General features: G+C 45.6%; 1 protein-coding gene across 1 annotated transcript in view; it reads right to left on the reverse strand.

Annotated features, from left to right (window-relative positions):
• The window catches only part of KREMEN1 (kringle containing transmembrane protein 1), a 49,331-nt gene that overhangs the window by 10,580 nt on the left and 15,387 nt on the right, over positions 1 to 23,364 (reverse strand). The window contains exons 2-5 of the mRNA XM_032471702.1: positions 22,770 to 22,932; positions 18,772 to 18,863; positions 3,983 to 4,107; positions 1,526 to 1,679 (exon numbers count right to left, since the gene is read on the reverse strand). Of these exons, the coding sequence (XP_032327593.1) occupies positions 1,526 to 1,679; positions 3,983 to 4,107; positions 18,772 to 18,863; positions 22,770 to 22,932 (534 nt within the window). The remainder of the gene's footprint in view (positions 1 to 1,525; positions 1,680 to 3,982; positions 4,108 to 18,771; positions 18,864 to 22,769; positions 22,933 to 23,364) is intronic.

Consider the following 23,364-nt stretch of genomic DNA (forward strand, 5'->3'; position numbering starts at 1 on the left):
GGAGGTGAACCCACACACACTGCTTTTGTTTATTTGCCAACTATTCTCCTTTAAACATCAACTAAGGTTCAGACTTTAACAGAGGTGCTAAAACTGAGCATAACAGGAATGCATAGGAAGCCACTGGTCCTATATGGTCTCCAACAGTCACACAACTAAAAAGACCAACAGGGGTTCTGCTTGCCAGTCCTTCCCTGTCCTCCCCACAAACACACACGCTGTAGACAGCGTCTAAGCTACAACCTGCAAAAGCATGTTATAAACTCGGGTTGGGTTTCACAGTTGCCGATCGTTGTGGCTGAACTGTGTCCTCCGAGGTCTATTCCAGTTTGGATGCCTGCTCTCTCTGACTCTGACCTTCCTGGAAACAGGGTCTTTACAGCCGTTATCAAGTTAAATAGACTGGGGTAGGTCTAATCCAATGACTAGTGTCCTTATAAGGAGATACAGAGTGATGCAGAGGCCCAGACACAGAGGCAAGCCAGCCCCATGAAGGAGGCAGCGATTGGAGTCAAGGAGTGCCAAGGACGGCCAGGAATGACCAGAAAGTAGGAAGAGGCAAAGGAAGATTCTTCCCTGGAGCCTTCGGAGGGAGCATGGCCCTGATGACATCGTGACTTTTGGACTTCTGGCCTCTCAAAGCAGGAGGGAATAAATTTTGGCTGTTTATTAAGCCACCCAGTTGGTGATAATTTGTTATGGCAGCCCCAGGACACCACATGACAGTTTTGCCTAAAACTGAGCCACTCTGCCTGGTGGCAATGTTAAGAAAAGACCCACGCAAGCCTAGTGACCAACAAAGATGCTGTAAACTCTATTGCAAACTGCAGTCATCTCAAGCCTTTCCTTTTGTCTGCTTCATTTGTGACTGTCCTTTCTACCACCTTAAAATCTGGCGTTTCACCAGCACTACAACTCTCACAAAGGCTCACTACCACTGAGTAGATTGGGTAGATTATGAGGGACTGGGTGGCCCAGCGGCCAGAGAGGTCAAGGCCCCAGACCATACCCTGCTCAGACTCTCTGCCCCTAGCCACTGGCTCACCAGGGTGGTGAGTCAGGGAGGAGGTGGGGCAGGGCGCACTCAGTACCAGGACTGGAAAGACAGCTCAAAGCTTAGGCTCGCTTCTCCGCTGTATCACAGTGACATAAATCTCAAATGCCTAAGAAAACACTAAAAGGGTTGGTAAGTTACACTGAAACGAGAGGATCTTAGAGCTCACGCTGAGCAATTACATCAGCGTCCCCATTACGCTGGAAGGGCTGCCTTTTCTAGGTGGTCTAAGCACCTCACAATAGGCCACGTCTCTGCAAAGCACATGGCGCGCCGTCATTAATGACTTGTTAAAGGTCTGTCCTCCCTTCTAGAGTCTTCTTGTTCAGTGCTGTATCCCCAGGGTTGGGTCAGTCAGCAGGTGCTTACTAAGTACTACCAAGTGACCAGAAGGGAGGGAGGTGGGCGGGCTTGTCCCTCGGCCCACGGACCCCTGTGCCTGGGACAGTGCCGGGCACACGGCACACTCACTGTCAAAGAGGATGATCCTGCCGTCGCCGCCACAGGGCTGGGTGTGGTCCCCGAAGCAGACGCTGTTGCACTCCGTACTGGCCGCCTCACCGTACTTCCAGTAATCTGGATTGTTTCCACAGAAGCAGGCGTAGCCCGACTCCATCCCGGCAAACTGCCATAACAGAGAAGCGGCGCTAGGTGAGCGGCGGTCAGGGGTGTCGTGGGGCCTGAAGGAACCTGGCAGGGTCGGGCCCCCAGCAAGCAACCAGCTGGTCTTCCCAGCCCATGGTCCCCAGGACCTCTGCCTCGTCCCACCCACTCACCATGCTGCATCACAGGCTGACCAGTAACTCCGCTCCGCCACGGTGCTCCCTCTTCAGTGAGCACCCCTTATTAATGTTCCCATTTCTACCACATTTAAGTAAGTGGTGGTGGGGAATCCATTAACTTGAAACACTGATAACAACAACATTGTATTGAATGTTTACTACATGCCAAGTGGTAAGTGCTTCATAGTCAGTCCTCAGAGCAAACTTATTGAAGCCCCCATTTAAAATTCTTATATTGCCGGACAGTAAAACTATTTATATGGTGTTCAGTCTTGTGAATGCTAACCCACGTATAGAGTTGAACCACCACCACTACAGTCAGGATACCGAACAGGCGCGCCCCCCCAGCAACCTTTCTTGTGCTATTGCTGTAAACCTCCCCCTCCTAGAGCCCCTGGCAACCACTAATTAATAGTTTTATGTCAGGAGTGTCATATGCTATAGACTGCATGTCTGTGCCATCCCCTCTAATTCATATGTTGAAAGCTAATTCTCAATGTGATGGTACTTGGAGGTGGGACCTTTGGGAAGTGGCTGGGTCATGAGGGCAAGCCCTCATGAACACGATTAGTGCCTTTATAAAAGAGACCCCAAACCTCCCCGGTCCCTTCGGCCACGAGGACACAGCAAGGAGACGGCCGTGTAGGAGCTAGGAGTCGAGCCACCACCAGACACCAAATCTGCCAATGCCTTAACCTTGGGCTTCTCGGCCTCCAGAACAATGAGAGATGATGAACTTTCACCCACTGCGGCGAAAACTTCTATTCCCCATCTGTGAGGATGTGGAGTATTTTCATTCCTTGATATCTGTTCTCTGCATCAGTTATTACTATGATGGTTGCCAAATGCTGAACTTTCTAATTCCATCATTTCTTCTACATTTATTAGTTGGTTTTCTCCTGTAAGGAAATGCTTTTCTTCTCCTCATTTATTTATTCACTAATTTATTTATATCAGCATGGATTTAAGGACTCTTATTTTATTCAGTGGAGTACAATTATTACTATTACTATTTGTTTTGAAGCTCAAATGTTAGATTTGGCCAGCGGGCGCCCCTTCAAGCTGGTTCCTGTGCCTTTTTGACGAGCCCCTCGCATTGCTGACTTTCCTGTACAAGATGTTTCGGGGTCATGTGCTTTCTCAAAATTCAGCAATTTTCTCCAAGGAGCCCTAGTTCTTTTTAATGGAGAACAGTATTTAGAAGCCAAGATACGAGTGCTAAGTGTGCCTTTTACTGTGTCACTGTTCCAGGCCCTCTCAGTGGACAGAGCTAAGAAATACATAAGTATAAATACACAAACACACACACACGCTTTCATACTTACAATTTTTTCTAGATCTATCTCTCTATATAGTGAAAATCATGCATTAGACTAATAACTTCAATCCCTGTCCCACACTACAGGATCCATCCGTCTTCCTGGCCCCCTCCTCCTACAGTGAGAAACCCGGCTCCCATTAGCCTCAATATGTTTACTTACATACTCAGTCTTTTGTGAGCAACCAGCCACCTGATCACGTTGGGCCAACTGCCTTGCTCAGCCACCTGCCTCACACAGGCCCTGAACCCCACGGGCTTTTCTCCCTGCTGGGGCCTGATTAATGGCCTTTTGACTGAATTATTAAAGAAGGAAGGAAGGGACTTTTCTTTTCTTTCTTTCTTTTTTTTGATATGACAAACAATAGCATTATATTGTGGCCAACACATGAGTTTCAGATAGAAGAATGGAAAGGAAGGAAAGAAAATGTTTTGGACTGGTGTCCAGACTGGGGCCCCTTCGTGTATCACAGAAGGGATCACTACTTTGGCTTATTCCCAGGTCCCCTCTGGGGCCAGAGATGTCTCTGCTCATAACATACAGGGGTTTAAGGAAACATCGGACTCTGTTGGAGGCCAAAATGGGATGCAGATATTAGGGGCTTTCCTCCCCTTTTCTCTCAGTCTTTGGACAAGAGTGCTGCCTCACCCCCTGAATTCCCCTGTTCCTCTAACGTCTCCTTGGCAGAAAAGCAGAGTCACATGGCCTCACAGGGTTTTGTTTTTTGTTTTTTGTTTTTTTAATTTATACATTTTTAAGAGGCATCTCAGCAGAAAGCATTTACACCTTTATCCTTTCCCGTAAACATGTGGCCACAGAACCGTCACCTTGAACTTCTGACTCCGACAAAAGCTGATGCAGGTTTGTATAGTAAGTTTGTTAGACGTTTTACTGGCGCCAGTTAGAGGAGGTGGGTTGCCATGATCCTTGTAGCAGCCGAGGTTTCCAGGCACTGGAGAAATAAAGAAAAAGAAAAGAGTTTTACAACATCTGGCTGTGAAACACCAAGGAGACGCGTGTTGTGCCAGGTACTCTCATCTCAGCCAATATTTCCACTCCTAAGGTGTAAATCACTAACAAGCCAGAAGCTTTAAAAATGGAAGCCTCAGTGTCCTCTGCGAACTGCTACGTTTCTGCTTTATGTTGACGAGTATGTGAGGCCCATATAACTAACCCTAAGAAATTTTTTACCTGTTCAATACTGATAGGATTTAATATTGAAGAGAACTAGGAGTAACTTCCTAAAAAGAGAGAGGCTACAATATGTAAATTATGTTCCAGAGTCCCTGGAGGGCACAAAAAGCCCTTGGAAGCTTTTTGCCTTATGCTTCCCCTTGTCCCTTAAAAAGCCCCACAAGTTGGCTTCTTTGGGTCCTTTGGTGAATATATTAGCTTCCTATTGCTGCTGGAATAAATTACCACAAATCTAGCGGCTTAAAATAGCGTAAATTTATTGCCTTATAGGTCAGGAGTTCAGAAGTACTACATGGGTGATATGGGGCTAAAATCAAGGTGTCAGCAGAACTGTGTTCCCTCTGCAGGCTCAGAGGGACAGTCAATCCCTCGCCTTTTCATCTCCTCACAGCCGTCCCTGTTCCTTGGCTGGTGGCTGCCCCATTCCAGCCTCAGCTTCCATCACCATGTTGCCTTCTCTGACTCTGCTGCACCTGCTTCCCCGTGTGATTGCACTAGCCCACCTGAGTAACTCAGGATAATCTCCCCATCTCAAAATTCTCAAAATTCTTAACTTAATCACATAGGCCATGTAAAGTAACATATTTTAAGATTCCGGGGATTACAACATAGATATTTTAGGGAAGGGGGATTATTCAGTTTACCACAGTGACAACATCAGAGTTTCACAACCACACAATCAGATGGTCTGGTCTAGTAGAGAAAGCTGTCACTGAGAATAAATGTACCAACTGTGGTAGAGAGCTTTCAAAGCCAGCGCTCAGTGACCCCCACCCCCTAGTGTCCATGCCCTTGTGTGATCCCCTCTGCTTGAGTGTGGGTTGGACTAGTGACTTGCTTTTGTCCAACAGAATGTGGCAAAGTTGACGGGATGTCACTTTTGTGATTAGGTTACAAGAGACTGACGTCTGTCTTGTTAGTAGACTCTATTGCCTTCTCGGCTTATATACTTTGATGAAGTAAGGTATCATGTCAGAGAGGTCATGTGGCAAGGAACTGAGAATGGCCTTCAGCCAACAGCCAGCAAGAAGCCAAGACTTTCAGTGTCTGCAAGAACTGAATCTCATCACCAGCCACGTACGCCTGAAGTAGCTCCTTCCCCAGAGGAACGTTCAGATGAGACCCCGGCCCTGGCAGGCACCCTGACTGCAGCCTCGTGAGAGACCTTGAAGTAGAGGACCCAGTTAAACCATGTCCAGATTTCCAGACACTAAGTTCTAGGGTAATCTGTCACACAGCAATAGAAAATTAACACACCTTAAATAATATATATGAAATACATACTTACTGAATGAATGAATAAATGAATGAATGAATGTATTGTAGGCCGTGGACAAATCAACCTCTCTGCCCCTTAGTTTTCCATCTGTGTTATTAATTTATGAATCACTCCACCGTCAGATGAAATCCTTTCCCTACATTCTGTTTGGTTTCTCACAGTGGATATAACTGAAGGTATAATAAGACACGAATGAGGCCTGGTCCTCGCACTTCTAGGTCAGTCAAGAGTTACACATTATCCAGCTTCAAAGTGAGACATACAGACTCTTAGAAAGCACTTTTCCTTTATGTTTCAGACTGGAAAACAGCATGGTCCAGTTTAGCAAGCTTCATATCCGTATTAGTTTATTTGGTATATAAAAATTATGCATGTGTATGTATATATGTATACACACACACACACAAATTTTTAAATTTCTTCCATCATCTACATCTAACCAGCTCATTTTAAATTGGCAGGAAGCTAACCCGAAACCACCCTTCCCCCTCTAAGCCAAGTGGTCACCCTTCTCCCTTGCGTCACACATGGTTCAAATACAACAAATGTGGCTCACCACACAAATGTTAAAATGCATCTTTCGGAAACAAACCAAATCTCTATAGTAGCAAATGTAAACAGAAAAGCTCTAGGCAGTAGGAGCTCAGTGTTCAGCGGGGGCCTGGCTTGGGAATGGCTGGGTTTTAGAGTTTAAACAAATGCAGCGAGTTAAAGCATCTCCCGTCGGGGGCATACCATATAAGCTGAGTTGTTAAAGGGGCCTTATGTATGGAGCCATGTGTTTAATGGTTTTTAATAAGAGCTACTTGATCATGATCACCTTGGTCATTTACATTGATTTCTATCCCATTTATTCCATTATGCTCACAAGTAAGCATGTTATTATGTATTCGTTTATAGACAGCCCAAGGCACATAATCATAAATGTTAAGATTAGACACAAACAAGGCCGTGGTTTGCACTGATGCAGCTGGAACCTATAAGCTTTATTCACAACAATTCGGTGAGCAAATCCAGGCAGCTCATGTTCCACTGGGGCAGTGAGGTCCCAAAACACACCAGGAGGTAGATCACTGGCAATCAGACCACACTGTGTTGCTGCTCCATCCACCTGAACGTCAGTGGCCTTAGGTATTATCCTTGCCACCCAAGTTAACCACCTACCAGACACTCAATTTTACCTCCTAAAATACTGCAGACACCTGTCCACGTCTTTCTACCCACGTTGCCATCTCCCCGGTCTAGGCCACGGCCCCCAACCCCCTGGACCAGTCCTATTCCATCATCCTGTTTCTAGGGTCACCCTACTCTAACCCCAGTCAGTACACTGCAACCAGAATAATCTTTATGGTGCATTCCAGGCAGAAGGAAGGCCAAGGGCAAAGGCCTAAGGCAAGAATGACCTTGGCCTTTGCAGGAACACAAAGAAGTGAGTATAACTAGTGACAGAGAGAGGGAAACACGGCAGGAGCTGGAGAGCTATGTGGCAGCCCTGCCTAAAACCCTCAAAGCTCCCGGGTGCCCTTTGGGATGAAGTCCAAACTCTCTCCCATGGTACACAAGGCCCCGCCTGATCAGTGCTGCTACCCTCCCCTCTCCGTCAGCATGAGCCTTCTCTCTGTCCCTCAGCCCACATTCTATATGAAAGTGAAAATAAATCATAGCGTATTTGCAGGTTTCCCACCTGCACATTGCTCTCTGGCCTCTGGACTTTTGTGCAAGCTATTCCTTCTGCTTAGAATACTCTTCCTGCTTAAGACTGCAGCCTGAGCATCATTGCCCTTGGGAAGCCCCATGGGCTTCCATCATCCTCCCATTCCACAGAAAAGAGGACATGCCCCTGCTGTGCAGCCCTACAGCAGTCTACACTAAGCTCGATTCCAAACCCCTGTTTATGTGTCTCTCCCCAATTCACCATGAACAACTTAAGGGGAGGACTGTATCTTCTGCACACTGTTGTATTCCCAGGGTCTGGCATGGTCCTAGCAGGTGCTCTAAAACTGTGTGCTGAGTGAACAAAGATGGCCCATGTAGCCCGCTGCAACTGTGGAGTGAGCGGTCCAGGTACCTCTTAGGCAGCAGTGAATGAAGAGAGCAGAGCAGAAGCGAAAGGCAGAGCTGATCGGCATCATGACGTCCACTCAGAGCCAGTAACCACTGGTCCTGACTCCTCACTGCCCTCTTTGGCTACCTAGAAACACCATTCCAGATAACCAAGTTCTCCATAAAGGTTAACTTTAAAACTGAAAATTTTATCTTCATCATTTTGGATGAAACTTTTCTAAAATGCAATAGCTACTCAAAAAAATATTGGTTTCACCTATGTACTTTGTTTTTCTTGGTGGTTTGAGGTCCTCAAATGCACGTCACAGAATGGCCCCAGCCTGGGTGTGCTCCTCTGTGTCCTTGTGTCTGACTTTAATAATCTGTCTCTTCGGTTACTTACTGCTGGGGCGGCTGAACACTCAGAACATTAGAACTGGAAGCATCTACTTCTTGCTACTCTCAGTGCCTGTGGTCAGTGCTTAACCTCTTCTTAATTTGCTGCTTCTTAGGCTTAGAACAAAATCGCTGAACTCTGGCCCCTCCACCACGGCCTTTCTAAGCTCAGCTTCATCCACAGCGGAATGAGGAACAATAAGAGCCTCAAAGGGTTCTTGTGAGAAATAAAACTAGACAATGTAAATAAAGTAAACACCGCAAGGCCTGGCAATATCTTGTGCTGAGTAAACAGTGCTTATTCTCATTATATATAATAAGGCTTTCATCATGTACCATGCAAGCAAGAATAACCTGCTTGGTTAACAGAAAAGTAAAACAGCACTGAGTGAAAAGACAAAAATCAAAGGCAGCCACCTTGGAAAACCGGGCTCGATTCCAGATATTAAAATACGAATCTCTTACATCTGGCTAGACACAGTGCCCTTCCAGGCGAGCATCTCACAGGAACCTCACAGCCCTTTCAGGAAGGCGGGCAGGTGATGTTCTTCTGAGACGACAGAGAAGAAACCACAGTTCAGCACAGTTAAGGTCCTTGAGCAGGAGAGAACACGAGGTGGAAGTGGAGAGCAGAGGTAAGCTCTAGTGTTGCAGAACCTCACTCCACGGTTTTTTTTCTTAGTGTCCCTGGCCCCCCCTTTCCTTATAGGGCCAGTCTGGGAGCTAAATGAAAATGACTTCCTGAGATTAAAGACTGAATTTGCAAACGCGTTAGTCCCTCAGTGCTCTGTGCACCACAAGGCCGATCTCTGAGGGCTGTCACTGCCCTCTGACTTGCACTGGAAAGTGTGGCTCGAAGTCTCGCCGAAGAAGACACGTCATTGTAGTCTTCAAAAGCATTACTGGTCAACTGAGTGGATTTCCAGACTGTGTCCCACCCCCAGCTCTTCCCAGAAGCAGGGAGGAAAAGTCAACTTGAAAAGGGATATTTGTTCTCAAATTCCTTTTTACTTTCAAGACCACTTTAAAGTCCTGTGGCTTGGTCATGCATTTTTCCGCTTACCAAAGAGGCTTCATCACTTTCAATTTTTAAAAAATCATCTTAAAATACAAGTGGACCCCTTGTTTATCACAGTAGATGCTGTAACACTCATGACAGTTAGTTACCAACATTCTCTTCAGATGTTCAGAGTCCCTAACAGAGATAAAAGTTTCAGAGGAGGCTGAGGGAAGATGATTCTTCACTAGGATTAATCCGGGAACTACTGTTCTTTTACCACCACGAGGAACTGTTGGGAAGCAACCTGGAAGGCTTCCTAAACAACCATTAAGTTTGGGTATAACCGTGGCCTCACTGTGAAGGTGCTACACATCCCGCCATGGGGGCCTCTACAGCCAACAGCCCTTTTCTCAGAACCACCTTCTCCCATGGCACCTTCTCAGAGGATCTGCTCCCACAACTGCTGCTGGTGGGGAACAGGCCAAAGAACCCCACCCTCTGGTCTCCCACTGGGGCCACCAGGATCTCTCTCCTAGGATTCCAGTTAGTGAATTGCAGACATTGGATTTGTAGGGTTCTCTCAAATAGGGATTAAGGCAACCTGCCATGTTCGGGCCACATGAGTTGATGAATGAGTTGCTTCTGCTGGTCCAGCAAGAGGAAGAAGACTGGACGCCATGCCGAGAGAAGGGCAGAGATGGGAGACCATGTGGCTCCAGAGAAAGATGGCAAGAGTGGGTACTTTTTTGTCCCAGGTTCTTGGGACATAGGGATTGGGTTCTATGATATACTCCCAATGTCCTTCCAACAAATCTCTTTTGCTCAGGTTAGTTTGAGTGAGTTCTACTCCTGGCAATCAAACAATTCCTGACAAAGACAGAAAGCATGCCCATTACGGTAAAAGCTCCATTTGAATATAAATCTTCAGATGGTAATTTGCATAAGAAGTCCTGACTGGTTAGTGTGTTTTCTATTCCAGTGCTCTGACCAAATCTGAGATATCTGTTTAGGAAAACAGAAGCAAAGCTCTTGTCTTGTGTTTTAGAAAACTCTTCTCCGGCTCTGCAGAACTCCTTTTACTTTTTCTTGTAAATAAAATCTGATTCTGCAGATATGATACAGCGACTCTACTTATTTTAAATGTCATCTAACCTTGTGTGGCACAGACCATCTTCTGCCTTAGGGGCTCCACACTGGTGCCTGAATCCTCCCTTCCACGGGAACAAGGACTAAGCACACATGAGATGATACTGCTGGTGTCCTGTTGGAGGACCAGTCATTTCAAATACTCCCTTCAGAGCATCAATGGCTTAAGTGTGGATTGTCCCACACTCTCAGCCGATGGCCCTGAGCACACTGTACCTGGGCCTGTCCACCTACAACTTCCGTTCCAAATCTGAGAGCTGCCATCTTAGTCCAAGTCCTTTCATAACATGGCCCCACCCAACCGCTATAACTGTATTTCTAAACATCAACTCTCATTTTCAGTCACTCTGATTCTCGTGCCTCTGACTCACATATCGACTCACCCAAATAAATACGCATAGCCTTTTCTTTCCCTAAGAAATTTTAGGGGAAGGTAATAAGAGTTCCTGGGGATCCTGACCTCTGTGTGGCCTTGATGTGTCACAGAGGTAGTCTTCTTCCTGTGGGAGTTCCTTCCCTGAAACTTAATTTCCGGCGATATGATGTGGTAGAGACAGTCTCCAAAAGAGGCTCTAGCCATTTCTCTCCTCCTCATACGTGAGTGACTCCCCATTTTAAAACTTGGAATCAATTTCCTCTCCTCTTGAATCTGGGCAACCTTGTGACTCGCTTTTACCAGTAATAGAAAGTGGTGGACGTCCGCGTTTACTCCTTAAGAGGACTGGCAGCTTCTGCCTCCTCTCTCCTGGAACCCAGCCACCACACCAGCGGTCTAAACATGTGCTGGAGAGACAGGTCGCCCAGGTAGAGGTCTGAGGCCGTCTTGGACGTCCTCGCCCCAGCAGAGCCCCCATGTGGATGCAGCCACCTGACTGAGCCCCAACAAGAGGAGGAGGAGCCCCGACAAGAGGAGGAGGAGCACTGCCGAGCTGAAACTCAGCCAACCCACAGAATCAGGAGAAATTACAAGCTGTTGTTTTAAGCCACCAGGGTTTTGGGTGGCTTGTTATGCACTATCAGACAACTGAAACACCTTACTCCACAACGGGTCAGTCTGAGTTCGAGAGGAATGATGCAGCTGTGCCTCTGGGAAGAAGAACTCAGTTTGTTGACTTGAACTTTTTTTTCAGGGACACCACAAATATCCCAGGCAAAGAACCACAGAGTCATCCTTCACTCTTCCTGCTGTTTCACCCCTTACATATTCCACTTGTCATCAACTTCTGCCTTCCCCCTACGTGCATCTTGGATTTAACCCTTCCTGCATCATCCCACTGCTGCCGCCACCACCTTATCCCCTGCACTTAGAAATCGACACCCGTCCTCTCCTCCCCAAATTTCCTTCCTCCCCACCATCCTGTAAGTGGACACTGAGCTCATTTTCCTAAATGAGGGCTTCCAGCGTGTCAGTCCTCATCTCAGCACTGGCTTTCAAGGTTCTAAACTGGCTCCCCTCCGTCCACGCCTCTCCTCGGGTGGCATGGTTTCCACTGCGATGCACAGCAACCCCGAGTCCTCCTTCCAAGTCTCCGTCAGGCTGTTCCCTGACCTGCTGTGCCCTGTCCAGCCCCATTGGCCTTTCTCTATGAGGCCTCCAACTTCCCAAGCCTCACTGAGCCCTCTCATCTTCAAAAACTCACAGCATTCTACCTCATAATTCAACTTGATTTATATAACTGGTGGGCTGGTCTCCAATTTTCTCCTGTGTTTACAGCAAGTACAGATTTTCAGTAAAATCATCCTTATTGATCTGAACGATTTTCCCTTTTTAAGTTACTGGTGTGCTTTAGAACATTTTGGAATTGCAGTATACATAGCTGTCACTGAGGAAAATGTCCACATGGTTCAGAAAGTCTATTTTTTAAATGAAAAATTAAATAATATCCACTGCCAAAAACAAAGAGTAATTGAGTATACTCCAGATTTGGAACCATAAATCTGTACTGTCAGAACAAATGCAGGGCCTCCTGTGTTCCCTGAGTGCAAGTGCCACATCGGAGCCCAGGGGGACAGCTTCCCAGCAGCTGAGGCACGCTCCGGAGCCCCTGGAGGCAATCAGATAGAGAAGGAATGGACAGAAATAAAATGCAGGTTTAGGAATTAGCTGACAGGAACATGCCAGTGGTGATCTATTCCTTGGGGAAAGCACAGGCCCCCACAATCCCTGCCAGTCCTTTCATGCCTACAACTTGCTAGGTCCTGGACTTAGAGTCATGCATATTTTACTCATTTAATCTTCAAAATAACCCTGGAAGGCACAGATGAGGAAACCAAGGCTCAAGGGAGAGTCATTTTGCCATGAGCTATAAAGTGAGTAACGATTCCAGCCTAAGCCGGTGTGACTCTGGAGTCTACATTCTTTCCACTAAATTGTGTTGTCTCTCTTGTTGGAAGAGCTATGACAATCGCATCAGCAGGAATATTTGGTGAGCACCTGTCACGGCCTCCGCCGTGTTAAATGTTGTGGAAGGGTGTTAAAATATACGGCTGGAGTCGGGGAAGCACCCATAAATTCCATCAGCACCCTTCCGTAAATAAACGCACATACAGTCCAAGTAAAATGAGGGTGCCTGCGAAGCAAACACAGCTTTCAGAGAAATCCTGGAGCTCCCTTCTACCCAAAGTCTCCCCGTCACAGAGATTCCACAGCTACCCCTGCACGCTATCTGAACAGCTTAGTCCAGCTGGGAAAACAAAACTGCTCACATAACCCAAGAATAAACAATAAAAACAAGATTCTGACTGTGCTAATTTGGGCAGTCTGAAAGAGTTCAATTAGACAAAAATGTTAAGTAATTACAGTGGAAAGAGAGAAAAGGTAAAAAAAAAAGTCTGTATAATTTATATTTTTAACGTTCACTTCAATATTGCTTTGGCTATCAGCTAAAGTCTGAGGTTTCATTTCGGCTGTAAAGTATTAATGACGTGCAGAGATGTGTCTTTTTCAAGGTGAAGTTCAGCCCAGGCAATGGAAACGTGGTGCTGGGAGAGAGCTTGGGGCCTGGACAAGGTCGCTGATGCAGGGCTTCACGCAAAGGGTCCAACTCTGGGGACCCCCTTCCCAGCTGAGAACAGCTGGGCCGGGAACACCCGCGGAGACAGGCCCAGCATTCTGCACAGCGGCTCTGCCTCTGCCTCTGCCGTGCAACAGACGCTTCCTGGATGCCATCACAGCCTGCTTACTCCGGGGACTTGGGAGTTCCCAAACTCAAAGAGGGAGAGAAAATGACCTAGAGCCAACAGCTTGAACTGCAGACCCTCTGTCGCCACTGAGTTAATCCTTTGGTTTCCACAATGTGAAAAAGGCAATCCCAATAATTCAGCATACTATCAGAATTTCAGACTCTAATTCCCAAACAACCCACAAAGAAAAATTCTCAAGAATGACCTCAACAGTAGCCTGGATCCATCCCAAGGCCCCCCGTTTTTAAGGAAATAAAGGGAATGAGGCTGTTCTCAAGTACTGGACGGAAAGGGCTCTGGTCTTGCCATTAGGAGTCCTAGATTCAAATCCTAACGGCTCAGAGGCTCAGAAGGTAATCCTCATCAAACCCTTAACTACTCCAGCTTCACTTTCCCATCAGCCCCAGGTGGGCAGGAGGGAGGGCACGTACCACCTGTTTCACAGGCCTGTTAGAAGGTTAAACAAAAAAAAAAGGAAATATAAGTGCTTTCTACATGCTAAGTACTCAGTAATAACTGAAATAAAAGCTAAAACATAAAAAAAAAATCAGGGTTGACATTAAAGTGCAGAAAGTGCTGACAGGAATAAAACATTTTCTGTAACTGAGAGACTGCCGTGACCACCCCCTGACAAAGTGCCCTTGGCTTTTTACTCAAACTCTGAACTTAGCTTTAAAAATTCTTATCAGGGATCACAACTGGAAGCTTTCAAATCCTGTTTTTTGGGGGTTGCATTTCTGTAAGGAACAACAAATCTGTTTTTAACAAAGTCAGGGTGTCATTCAATTAAAAGGAACCTGAGCCAGGGAGGTCACTGGCTGGAGGTCCCGTAGGGCAGGGTTGCCAGAGCTGGTTCCTCTTAGGGCTAGTCTGCGAGGATGATACAGTCGCTGGAGACCATCTCACGGATTAGGAGGAAGAAACCTCATTCCATTCTGTAACACAGGGAGAGGCTTAAGACATGGTGGAGAAATGCTTCTTTCAGACACCCCACACCCACCTCAGCCTCATCACCAGCTCCCAGGCCAAGTTCTGTACCCCAAACACAAGACTGCCATTATCTGGCCCCATCTGATTCTTCTTGGACCTCACCTCCTGCCCTTCCTTCTTAAATCTGATGTCTCAGCAACACTGAATTTGCTTGGGAATTTGTGTGTGTGTGTGTGTGTGTGTGTGCGTGAGCGCATGCGCGTGCACACGTGCAAACTCTCCCCTCTGCCCCCAGTGTCCTCCCTACTCTGCCCCAACCCTGACCTCTAGAACCTGGCTATATAAAGTGTGGTCCTGAAGCTCTAGCATCCCAGGGGCCTGTTGGAAATGCAGTCTCAGGTCTGTCCCAGAACTACTGAATCAAAACATGCATTTTATTTATTTATTTACAATTTTTTAAAAATTTTTATTTATTTTAACTGGGGGGTGGGGTTAGGTTTACTTATTTATTTATTTTTAGAGGCGATACTGGGGACTGAACCAAGACCTCGTGTACGCTAAGCATGGGCTCTACCACTAGAGCTATACCCTCCCCCTCAAAATCTGCATTTTAATAAGATCCCTGGTGATGGTATGCACCTTAAACTTGGAGAAGACCCACACTAAGGCCCTACTTCTTCCAGAAGCTCTCTGACAAAACAGCAGCCCTGCCTCCCACCATGCCCAGGCAGACACCCCTCTTCAGGGCTCCCAACCCCTGCTCATCTCACTTACTGCAGAGCATCTTGCATAAGCTTATCTGTTCACGTGTCTGTCTTCAGTCCTACCCTCGGGGCGCGCCCTTCCCACAGGCTGCAGACGGCACCACCCTTGTATCCCCCACTTGGTACAAGGTCTGGCATGTGGTTAGAGCTTAAATAATGTCATGTGTTGCAGCTAATAACTTCTAAAGTCCCTGTGATTTTAAATGTTAATAACTAATTTTAAATAACTGACTTTAACTTTAATAACTAATAGTTTTAATGACTTTAAATAACCATAGTTTTAATAAGTTTAACAACTAACGTTAATAACTAACTCAAATACCTGCGAGCTATGTTTAAAGGTACTGCAATTTAGGTTAGTCATGTTACACACTTGAATCTAGACACTTTGAATGTTGTACTTATGCCTTCACTTCTTAATTTTTAAAAACTTATAACTTTTTAAAAATATTATGAAAATTATTTTTTATAATTGAAGCTTTCAAACATACACAAAAGTAGGAGAGAATAGGAGCCCCTCACCTGTTATCAACAAATATTCCCTTTTTTTAAACCATTCTCACTCCATTTATTTCCCTCACCCCCCACCCACTCACTCTTTGGAAAGCTAGATCATTTTAAAACAAATCCCAAAGATGGTATAATTTCCACCACAAATACTTCAATATGTATCTAATTTAAAAGGACTTTATATATATGTAAAACTACCATGCCATTACTGCACCTAATAAAGTTAACAGTGATTCCTTAACATAATCGAATGCTCAGTCTGCATTCAAATTTCCCTATTTCAAAGGTGAATTTTTATAGTCAGGTTTGTAGAAATCAGGTGAATGTTTATTAGCAAGCCAAAAATAGCTCTCAGAGCTGAGAAGATAAGTTTCTCATGCATGTAGCCTCAGGCCCGAATCAGCTAGCTATGTGAAGAAAATTAAATTTGCCTTTAAATGCCATTTGCAGGTTCTGCTCCCCGCCCTCAAATAGATAATTTACTTTCAAAAACTGTACAAAACTTTATAAAGAACCTATACGTAAAAGAGAGAAAAGCAAAAGCCATGCTGAGGTCCACAAGAAAGCCATGAAGGAAACAGGAATTGCAGGGTGAGGATGACTATTTAACAAGAGACAGATGTGCAAAGCGCGGACATTAGGCAGAATGACCTCCCCCTCAGCAGCCAGACCAGCAGGACTTAGAGATTTAGAAGGTGGGATATAGAGAGATGGTACACTCGATGATGTTGAAATTTCCTTTTAAAACTGCATTTCTTCCGTCTGCAGTAACAATGGATTTTCTGAGAAACACGGGCAGAAGCAGTTTGAAGAGCAAATCCAATTACCTCGGAGCTGTTCTCCTTTTAACAGTAAGTTCTGATCCATGCTCCACAGGTCAAGAGCACAGTCAGATTCCTCTTTGCCCCCTTTTGGGCCAGACTTCGCCTCTGCCTCCTGCTCATTTTAGCTGTCGATGTCACGCACCGAGGGGCAGGGCTTCCGGCCTCCACACAATGGCCCCCCATTCAGCCACCCTCTGCTCCGTCCCTGAACACTCATCGCCCCGGGCTCCTGCTGGGTTTGTTATATTCAGATATGAACTTTCCAGGAATCTGATCGTGTCACAGGCCTTTTCCTGTATGACAAGTTCAATGCTAATCATGAATAGCGGGCTTCACACAGAGAGATAGTATTATTCATGAAAATTATGTCTCCACATCCAGAAATAGGGCAAAACTGCCTAAAATAGGCAGGCCTACATCTCTGTTGAGTCAACCAGGCAATCACTAAGGCCTCTTGCTGCAAACAGCACACACAGGAGGTTTTCTCAACGATGTTAATCAGACACGTTAGAAGTGTGATATTCTTCCAGACTCAAGGTCTCAGGCCTGGCTTGGTGGGCAGCCCTGGTGCCCACGGGGTGAACAGAACCAAAGCCAGACACTGCCCCCACCGCCCACATCCCCAAACCAGGGACTCCCCAGTTCTCAGCCCCAACTTCTGCCTGTCTCCCCACCTGACTGACTTCAAGGCTGGCTTTAGAAGATTTGAGAGGGTCACCAAAGCACCTTAAGAAAAAGAAATGTATTTAACCTTTCTTTTTTGAAATAGTGAGGAACATCTGACAAATATCACAAATTAGAGGAGAACTAGATGGTTGATACTGTTTTGCTATAATCCTCTTCTGGAACACAGCCTCAGTGACCACATGAGTCTGCTCCTGTTGGCCCAAATTATATTTTATAAATGCAAGTTGAGGATTATCTTTCCAAACAGAATAGCCCAGATTGAAACGCCCTCTTCGCCATTCCTGAGAGAATGACAGGCTGGTGCTAAAAGACTATCTTTGTGTAGAACAAATGGACCGAGGAAAATCTGCTTTCCTCTCCCCCTGCCCCTTTCCTCTTTACATAACTGGAGCCAAATGAGATGTTTTTCATTTTAAAACTTCTGATTAAGCAGACTGGGCAAATGCTCACGCTTCTGGTCTTTACTGTTTTCTCAGTTTGGGGGCTGAATCAAGGCACGCTGGGTTGGAAGGACAGGGAAGCGAGGGCCTGACTGCCAGGCAGTGGTGACGTGTGGAAGTTTGGTTCAGGGAAGACGAGCACTGGTTCAGGGGGTGGCCTGTCCCTTTGAGGCATCAGAACTGAGACCACTGTCGTGGGCATGAGTGAGAGGGTCCCAGGTCCCACGTGAACCCCTGTACCCTCTTTGTACGCAGCCTCCTGACCTGAGGAGTGAGAGAGCTAGCCAGGTTTAAATAAAGAAAAAAAAAAAAAAACAGGTGGAATTGTTATGAACAAGCTGTCCTTTTCTTCAGCTTTGGAAACCGAGAAACCTTGTTCCTTTGGCATATTTAACAGGATATTTTAAACATCATGTTAGTGAACTCCTTCCAGTATCTCGTTTGGTTTTGGTTTCTTTGCTTTAAATCTTCCCCCAGTATTTTCCACCTGTTTGGAAGTATCTTCTTAAGATTCCCTGCCACATCACATATTCCCTGAGGGTCGGGGTATCTTTCTGCCTTTGCAGCTTGCATATGAGAAACAATTAATACAGAAATGAATGAATGAACCAGTTAGAAAACAAGTCTTGAGCTAAAAGGCTGGAGAAACTGGGTTTTCTGGTAGTAGAGAGTGACAAGTTTTGTGAGTTATCATAAAACAACAATAGAACATCTTTATGCCAACGTGAGGAGAGGGATTATCACATTGGCTTTGGAGGGGACCTAATTAGACATTTACTGAATGCCATTTTTCGGGGGACACAGCACGTCAAATCTGAACAATAAGCAGTGTCATAACTTAGTTTTACTGTCTATAAAGGGCTCTTCATTCATTCTAAAAAGTTAATTCTCAGAAGTGCAAGGTCCTTTTTTTTTTTTTTCTGGACTGCTCCTGGGCTGTTGTCATCTCTAGCCCTGAAAGAATCAGCATGAGGAAATTAAGTAGCAGCAGAAAATCTGGTTGGGTTTATCCATCAAGGGACTGGGGTCCTCTGGGAACCAAGCAGTTTCTGAAAAGCCTCAACAAGAGAAATGAAAAGCCTCAGCCCAGGTGGCTTCTCCTTCCATCTGCTCCAGGAAATCCACCTGCCTGAACTACCTGCCCTCTGGCGACCGCCTTCCACTCCGCACTCTTAGCGCCCAGGGTGCTGAAACCTCCGGACGGTGCGTCAGAGGCTTACTCTGGCAAGCGGGAATCTCACAGTATTTCCAGTAGACACCGTCCTCGTGCTCCGCCACGTAGCACCAGGGGCTCACATCTCCGTCTGGGTTTCTGTGGAGGGAAAAGGACACACCCCATAACATTCCCATTGTTTTAAGTCACTGCTTTTCTGCTTTAACAAAAAAAGGAAAACAAAAACCACTTCAGCTTCTGTGTTATTTCTAATAATTCGTAGGTATCTCAATGCCACCTCTTACGAAGAAGAAAACAATGGCGATACCACGAGAGCAAAGTGTCTGACAGACACTTCAGAGGTGGGGGGCAGGGAGTGAGCAAAGGTGAGGGATGTTTACACAAACTCACAAGAGTGTAACCAGGACAACTGAGCACTGAACTCATGGTGCCAAACAGCACCGGCACCCGTGACTCCACGGCTGGGGGAGAGCAGGCGCTCTGGCGACTGCGGATAAAGATGTGAACGGAGCAGGAGCAAATGGTCATGAGGGTCAAAGACCCTGAAAATACACAAACTCCCTTTCCTCAGCAATTTCTCCTTCAGCACTATATTCCAAGGAAATCTTTACATACGAAGAGGTTCACCACAGCATCTTTATAGTGTGAAAAAGTTAGAAATAACAATTAAGGATTGGTTAAATAAACACGTTATGTCCATATAAGGATATGCTCGGCAGCTAGTAAAAATGTGATGTGGAGACACGTTTATTAATATGGAGAGATAGTCACGATGTCTTGTTAGGTTTTTTTTTAAAGGCAGCCCCAAAACATGACGGATGACACAATCTCATTTCTGAAAAGGTGTATTTAGGGAAGGATACACACTAAACCCTTTAAAGTATTTATTGCTGGATGATGGGGCTATTGGTAATTTTAATTTTTTTTCTTTTCTTTTCTGATTCTCTTTATTTTTTTATTTCATCTACAAATGAACACTGATTGTGTAGTTTTGAAACCATAAAATAAAATTTACATCATCTAGACTCCGCTGACATGCTTTCACCAGGATCAGGCTGGTCAACCCACGCTGGATAGAAATGGGTCCTATTCTTACCTCAAAATGCTAACTTCTCAGAGAATTCGGAAGAAAACAATGCCAATGAGTTTCCGCCAGAACATACAGTCTTGTAAATCCTGGTACCAGCCTCTGACATGGCAATAATAATTGTAAAAGGCTCATTTCACATTTCTAAATGAGTGGCTTGGAATAAATGCCTTTAAGGTCTTTTCAACTCAGAGACGCCATGACAAAAATGGGCAGAGCTGCTGAAACAGACCAAAAAACGGCAGGGGTTACAGGACACACAGGAAAGCCTCGCCTCTCGTCACTGCTTCCCGAGCTCCCTTTATTTTGAGTCAGGACACTGGAAACCTGACACTCCGGTTAGGCCGGAAATGGGCATAAAGACCCTACAGCGGAGCTTGGGAGCAACCCCTATCAGGCCTGGGAGGGAGCAGCCTATTGTGTAGCTCAGAAGATAAGCTACCGTGAAGCACAAAGGGTCCTTTTATTTTTTGTACCCAAAGGCAGGTGCCAGCGCCAACTCTGCTCGTCCCAGTCTCTCTGTCTCCCCGGCCTCAAGCCCAGGGAAGTGCGTTCCCATCACTCGCTGTCTCGCAGACATCTAGACTGGGACGGGCCTGGAAACATCGCACAAGACAAACATGGTGTCGGATGTCAGCTGAGAAATCAAAGTAGGAGAACTTGTACAAAGCCCTTCTTTAAACAGTATTTCACTGTCATTTTCCCTGCTCTATTCAGTGTTTGGCTTTGATGTAGTATTTGGTAAAGGCCTTAGAAAACAACTGTTTATTATCAATGTCAAAACCATTTGGAAAAAGCATCGGAATAGCTTATAAAGAACAAGCGAATTCACTTTTGACTCTGCTGCAGTGCTAAGACAAAAGGCCCAGACTCTCTGATGTGGTAATGATCGACGATTTCAGTATCCCTTTTTTTGAAGGATAAACTGGTAGTTCAGGTCTGGTACATTCCATCAAATCAAAGGAGAGGGCTGCAGCCGGCCAAGGCTCAGGAGGAAGGCAGTCCTCCCTGGCTCTCAAAGTTTTCTTAATGGATATTTACTGCTGCATTTCTGGGGGCCTTAAGGGTAAAAGTGAGTGCTACTCTACAAGGGAAGATTTTTTCTTCATATAAATTAAACATCATTGGAAATTTAAAATTTACTTCAAAGTCAGACTTAAAAACAGAAGCACTGCTGAAAATACTTGCTTGATAGAAGGCGACAGAATAACAGAATAAACCAACAGCCTAATACCAAGAAACACTTTAGAACAAGAAGTAACTATGTAAAAACAAAAAACAAGCGCTGGTTACTCTTCCTAAATACTCTTCTTACCCCAACTCAACTATTCCTATGAATAGGAAAACTAGGGGAAGGAAATAGACCAGAAGTGGAGTGGGGTTAATTTTTTCAACTATGCAAGAAAAAAATTAACAAACATTGGGGGGAGGGTATAGCTCAAGTGGTAGAGCACATGCTTAGCATGCACGAGGTCCTGGGTTCAATCCCCAGGACCTCTAAAATCCTCTAAAAATAAATAAATGAATAAACCTAATTACCAACCCCCTTAAAAAAAAAAAGAAAAAAAAAACAATAATAATTAACAAACATGTGTAACGTTGAAAATAAAATGTAAAAGAATTATTTAACAAGCACGTGTAATTTTAACAATAAAATACAAAAGACAGCAAAATGTGAAGTGGCATGTATACAAATGGCTACCTCTGGGAAGTGGGGCTTGTTGGAGAGGATTTAGGAGGAAAGAGTAAACTGGGGACTTTATTTGAACAATTTACATGTCCACAGTGTTTTAGAATTTTGGGGAGAAAATTTTCCAATACTTTTATAACAAACAAATAATAAAAGGTAACACATAAAACATAACAATCAAATAACAAACTGAAAAACAACACAATAGCAACTATGGGGGAATGGCCAGCTGGTACGAATCAGAACCAAGGGGAATAAAAGAGCGGAGGGCACAGGGATAAAGACAACATGGACTGCAGGCCTCCAGACTTCAAGATAACCACAAGGGTCCTGGAGTGTTAGCCAAGGCACGGAGGGAGGGCAATATGTATACACTGAGGCCCATGCCATGCAGGTATAAATGTGTTGGCTCAGCTGGGTCAACAGTGCCATGGTTGAGATTCCGACACTCTGGTAGAAGTGTAACTCAAAGAGCAGCTCAGCCATTGTGTCCCCCGTTCCAGTGGCTCCAGAGGCTGCCTCCACACCTGTCCTAATAATAATTAAATCCAACACATTGCTGAACCATGAGTCACATTACCAGGATCCTGGCTGTAAACAGCCAAAACGCAGCTATAATCAAGGTGCTCTGGTCCCTAACGACCAGCGATGATTAACTCGTTCTGGATCACTGACAACTTTGAGAATCTGATCAAAGCCATGAATCATCTCCCCAGAAAATCACAAGCACACACTGGAAGCCTCAGGGATCGCAGCCCCTGCGAGAGTCAGACAGGAGGTGAAAGTGCAGAGAAACACCTTAGTCGCTGAAAGGAAGGGAACAGCACAAGTCTAATGGCTACGATCGCTCCCAGAGCAAGATGATCCCAGGCTGGCAGGACAGAAGCAGAGGAAGGCTTGGGCCCCAGGTGGTGATCTGCTTGTCCACGACATTCATAGCAGCTTAAGAGGCTCTGCTGTCTGGCCAACTAAGAAAAAGTCTCCCAAAGAGACACGTAAGTGACCAGACAGAAAAGCAGAGCTCTGAAAACCAGTATCAAAGTGACCCAAGTTGAAAAGAGTGGTACTGTGTGTGTGTGTGTGTGTGTGTGTGTGTGTGTGTGTGTACAGTTTTGGGAGAAAGACGTTTAAAATAGTAACAAGAAAGGCCTTCTGGGTTGGGCAAAAGAAGACAAAGCTTCCCCTAGTTGTGAGCAAGGCTGGAAGAAGTTGGAAGAGGGAACCAGAGATCTGTTGTTTTTTTAAGTTCCGTGGAGCCCCATCTTACCTGCAGTAGTTATGCTCGCCCAGGCCCCCCTCCCCGTTGGGGTATTTCAGAGTGTTGTATGGGTGCTGGAAAGTCTCGTTCCAGAACAGACATGGCTTTCCGCCTTGCAGTGCCGTCCAGTTCTGCGTTCCCCTGTAATCCGCACCATTGGCTGTGAAACACTCTAGGAGAAAGAAAGACAGAGCAAACTAATTTTCTGGCAACGTCTACAGCCTCCTCCCTCTCTGCTTCATGTTTTATTTGTTTTGCTTGGACCAAGCTAGAAATGGATAGTGTCCTGCTAGACCCTGGACACAGTGAATTTAATATCACTAGGGCTGAGTGAACCAGAAACGAGGTACCCTCCGAATGCTAGGCTCATCCTGGCACTTGCTTGCCTGCAAACACTAGAACAGTTTCGCCTCAAGTATACAGATCCCAGCTAAGATATAAACAGGGAGCTGAAATGTACTGAAGCCCATGAAGTGAACCAGGAAAACCCCAAATCTGGGAACAGTTGGTAACAGCCATCCATGAGGAACTCTGGGTGCTCGGAGGGGGTCACTGCTCTTGCCAGCATCTCTGTGCGGTAACTAGAACCAGGGCACGGGCTGTA

Source organism: Camelus ferus, chromosome 32, assembly GCF_009834535.1.
Source record: "Camelus ferus isolate YT-003-E chromosome 32, BCGSAC_Cfer_1.0, whole genome shotgun sequence".
NCBI classification, from domain to species: domain Eukaryota; kingdom Metazoa; phylum Chordata; class Mammalia; order Artiodactyla; family Camelidae; genus Camelus; species Camelus ferus.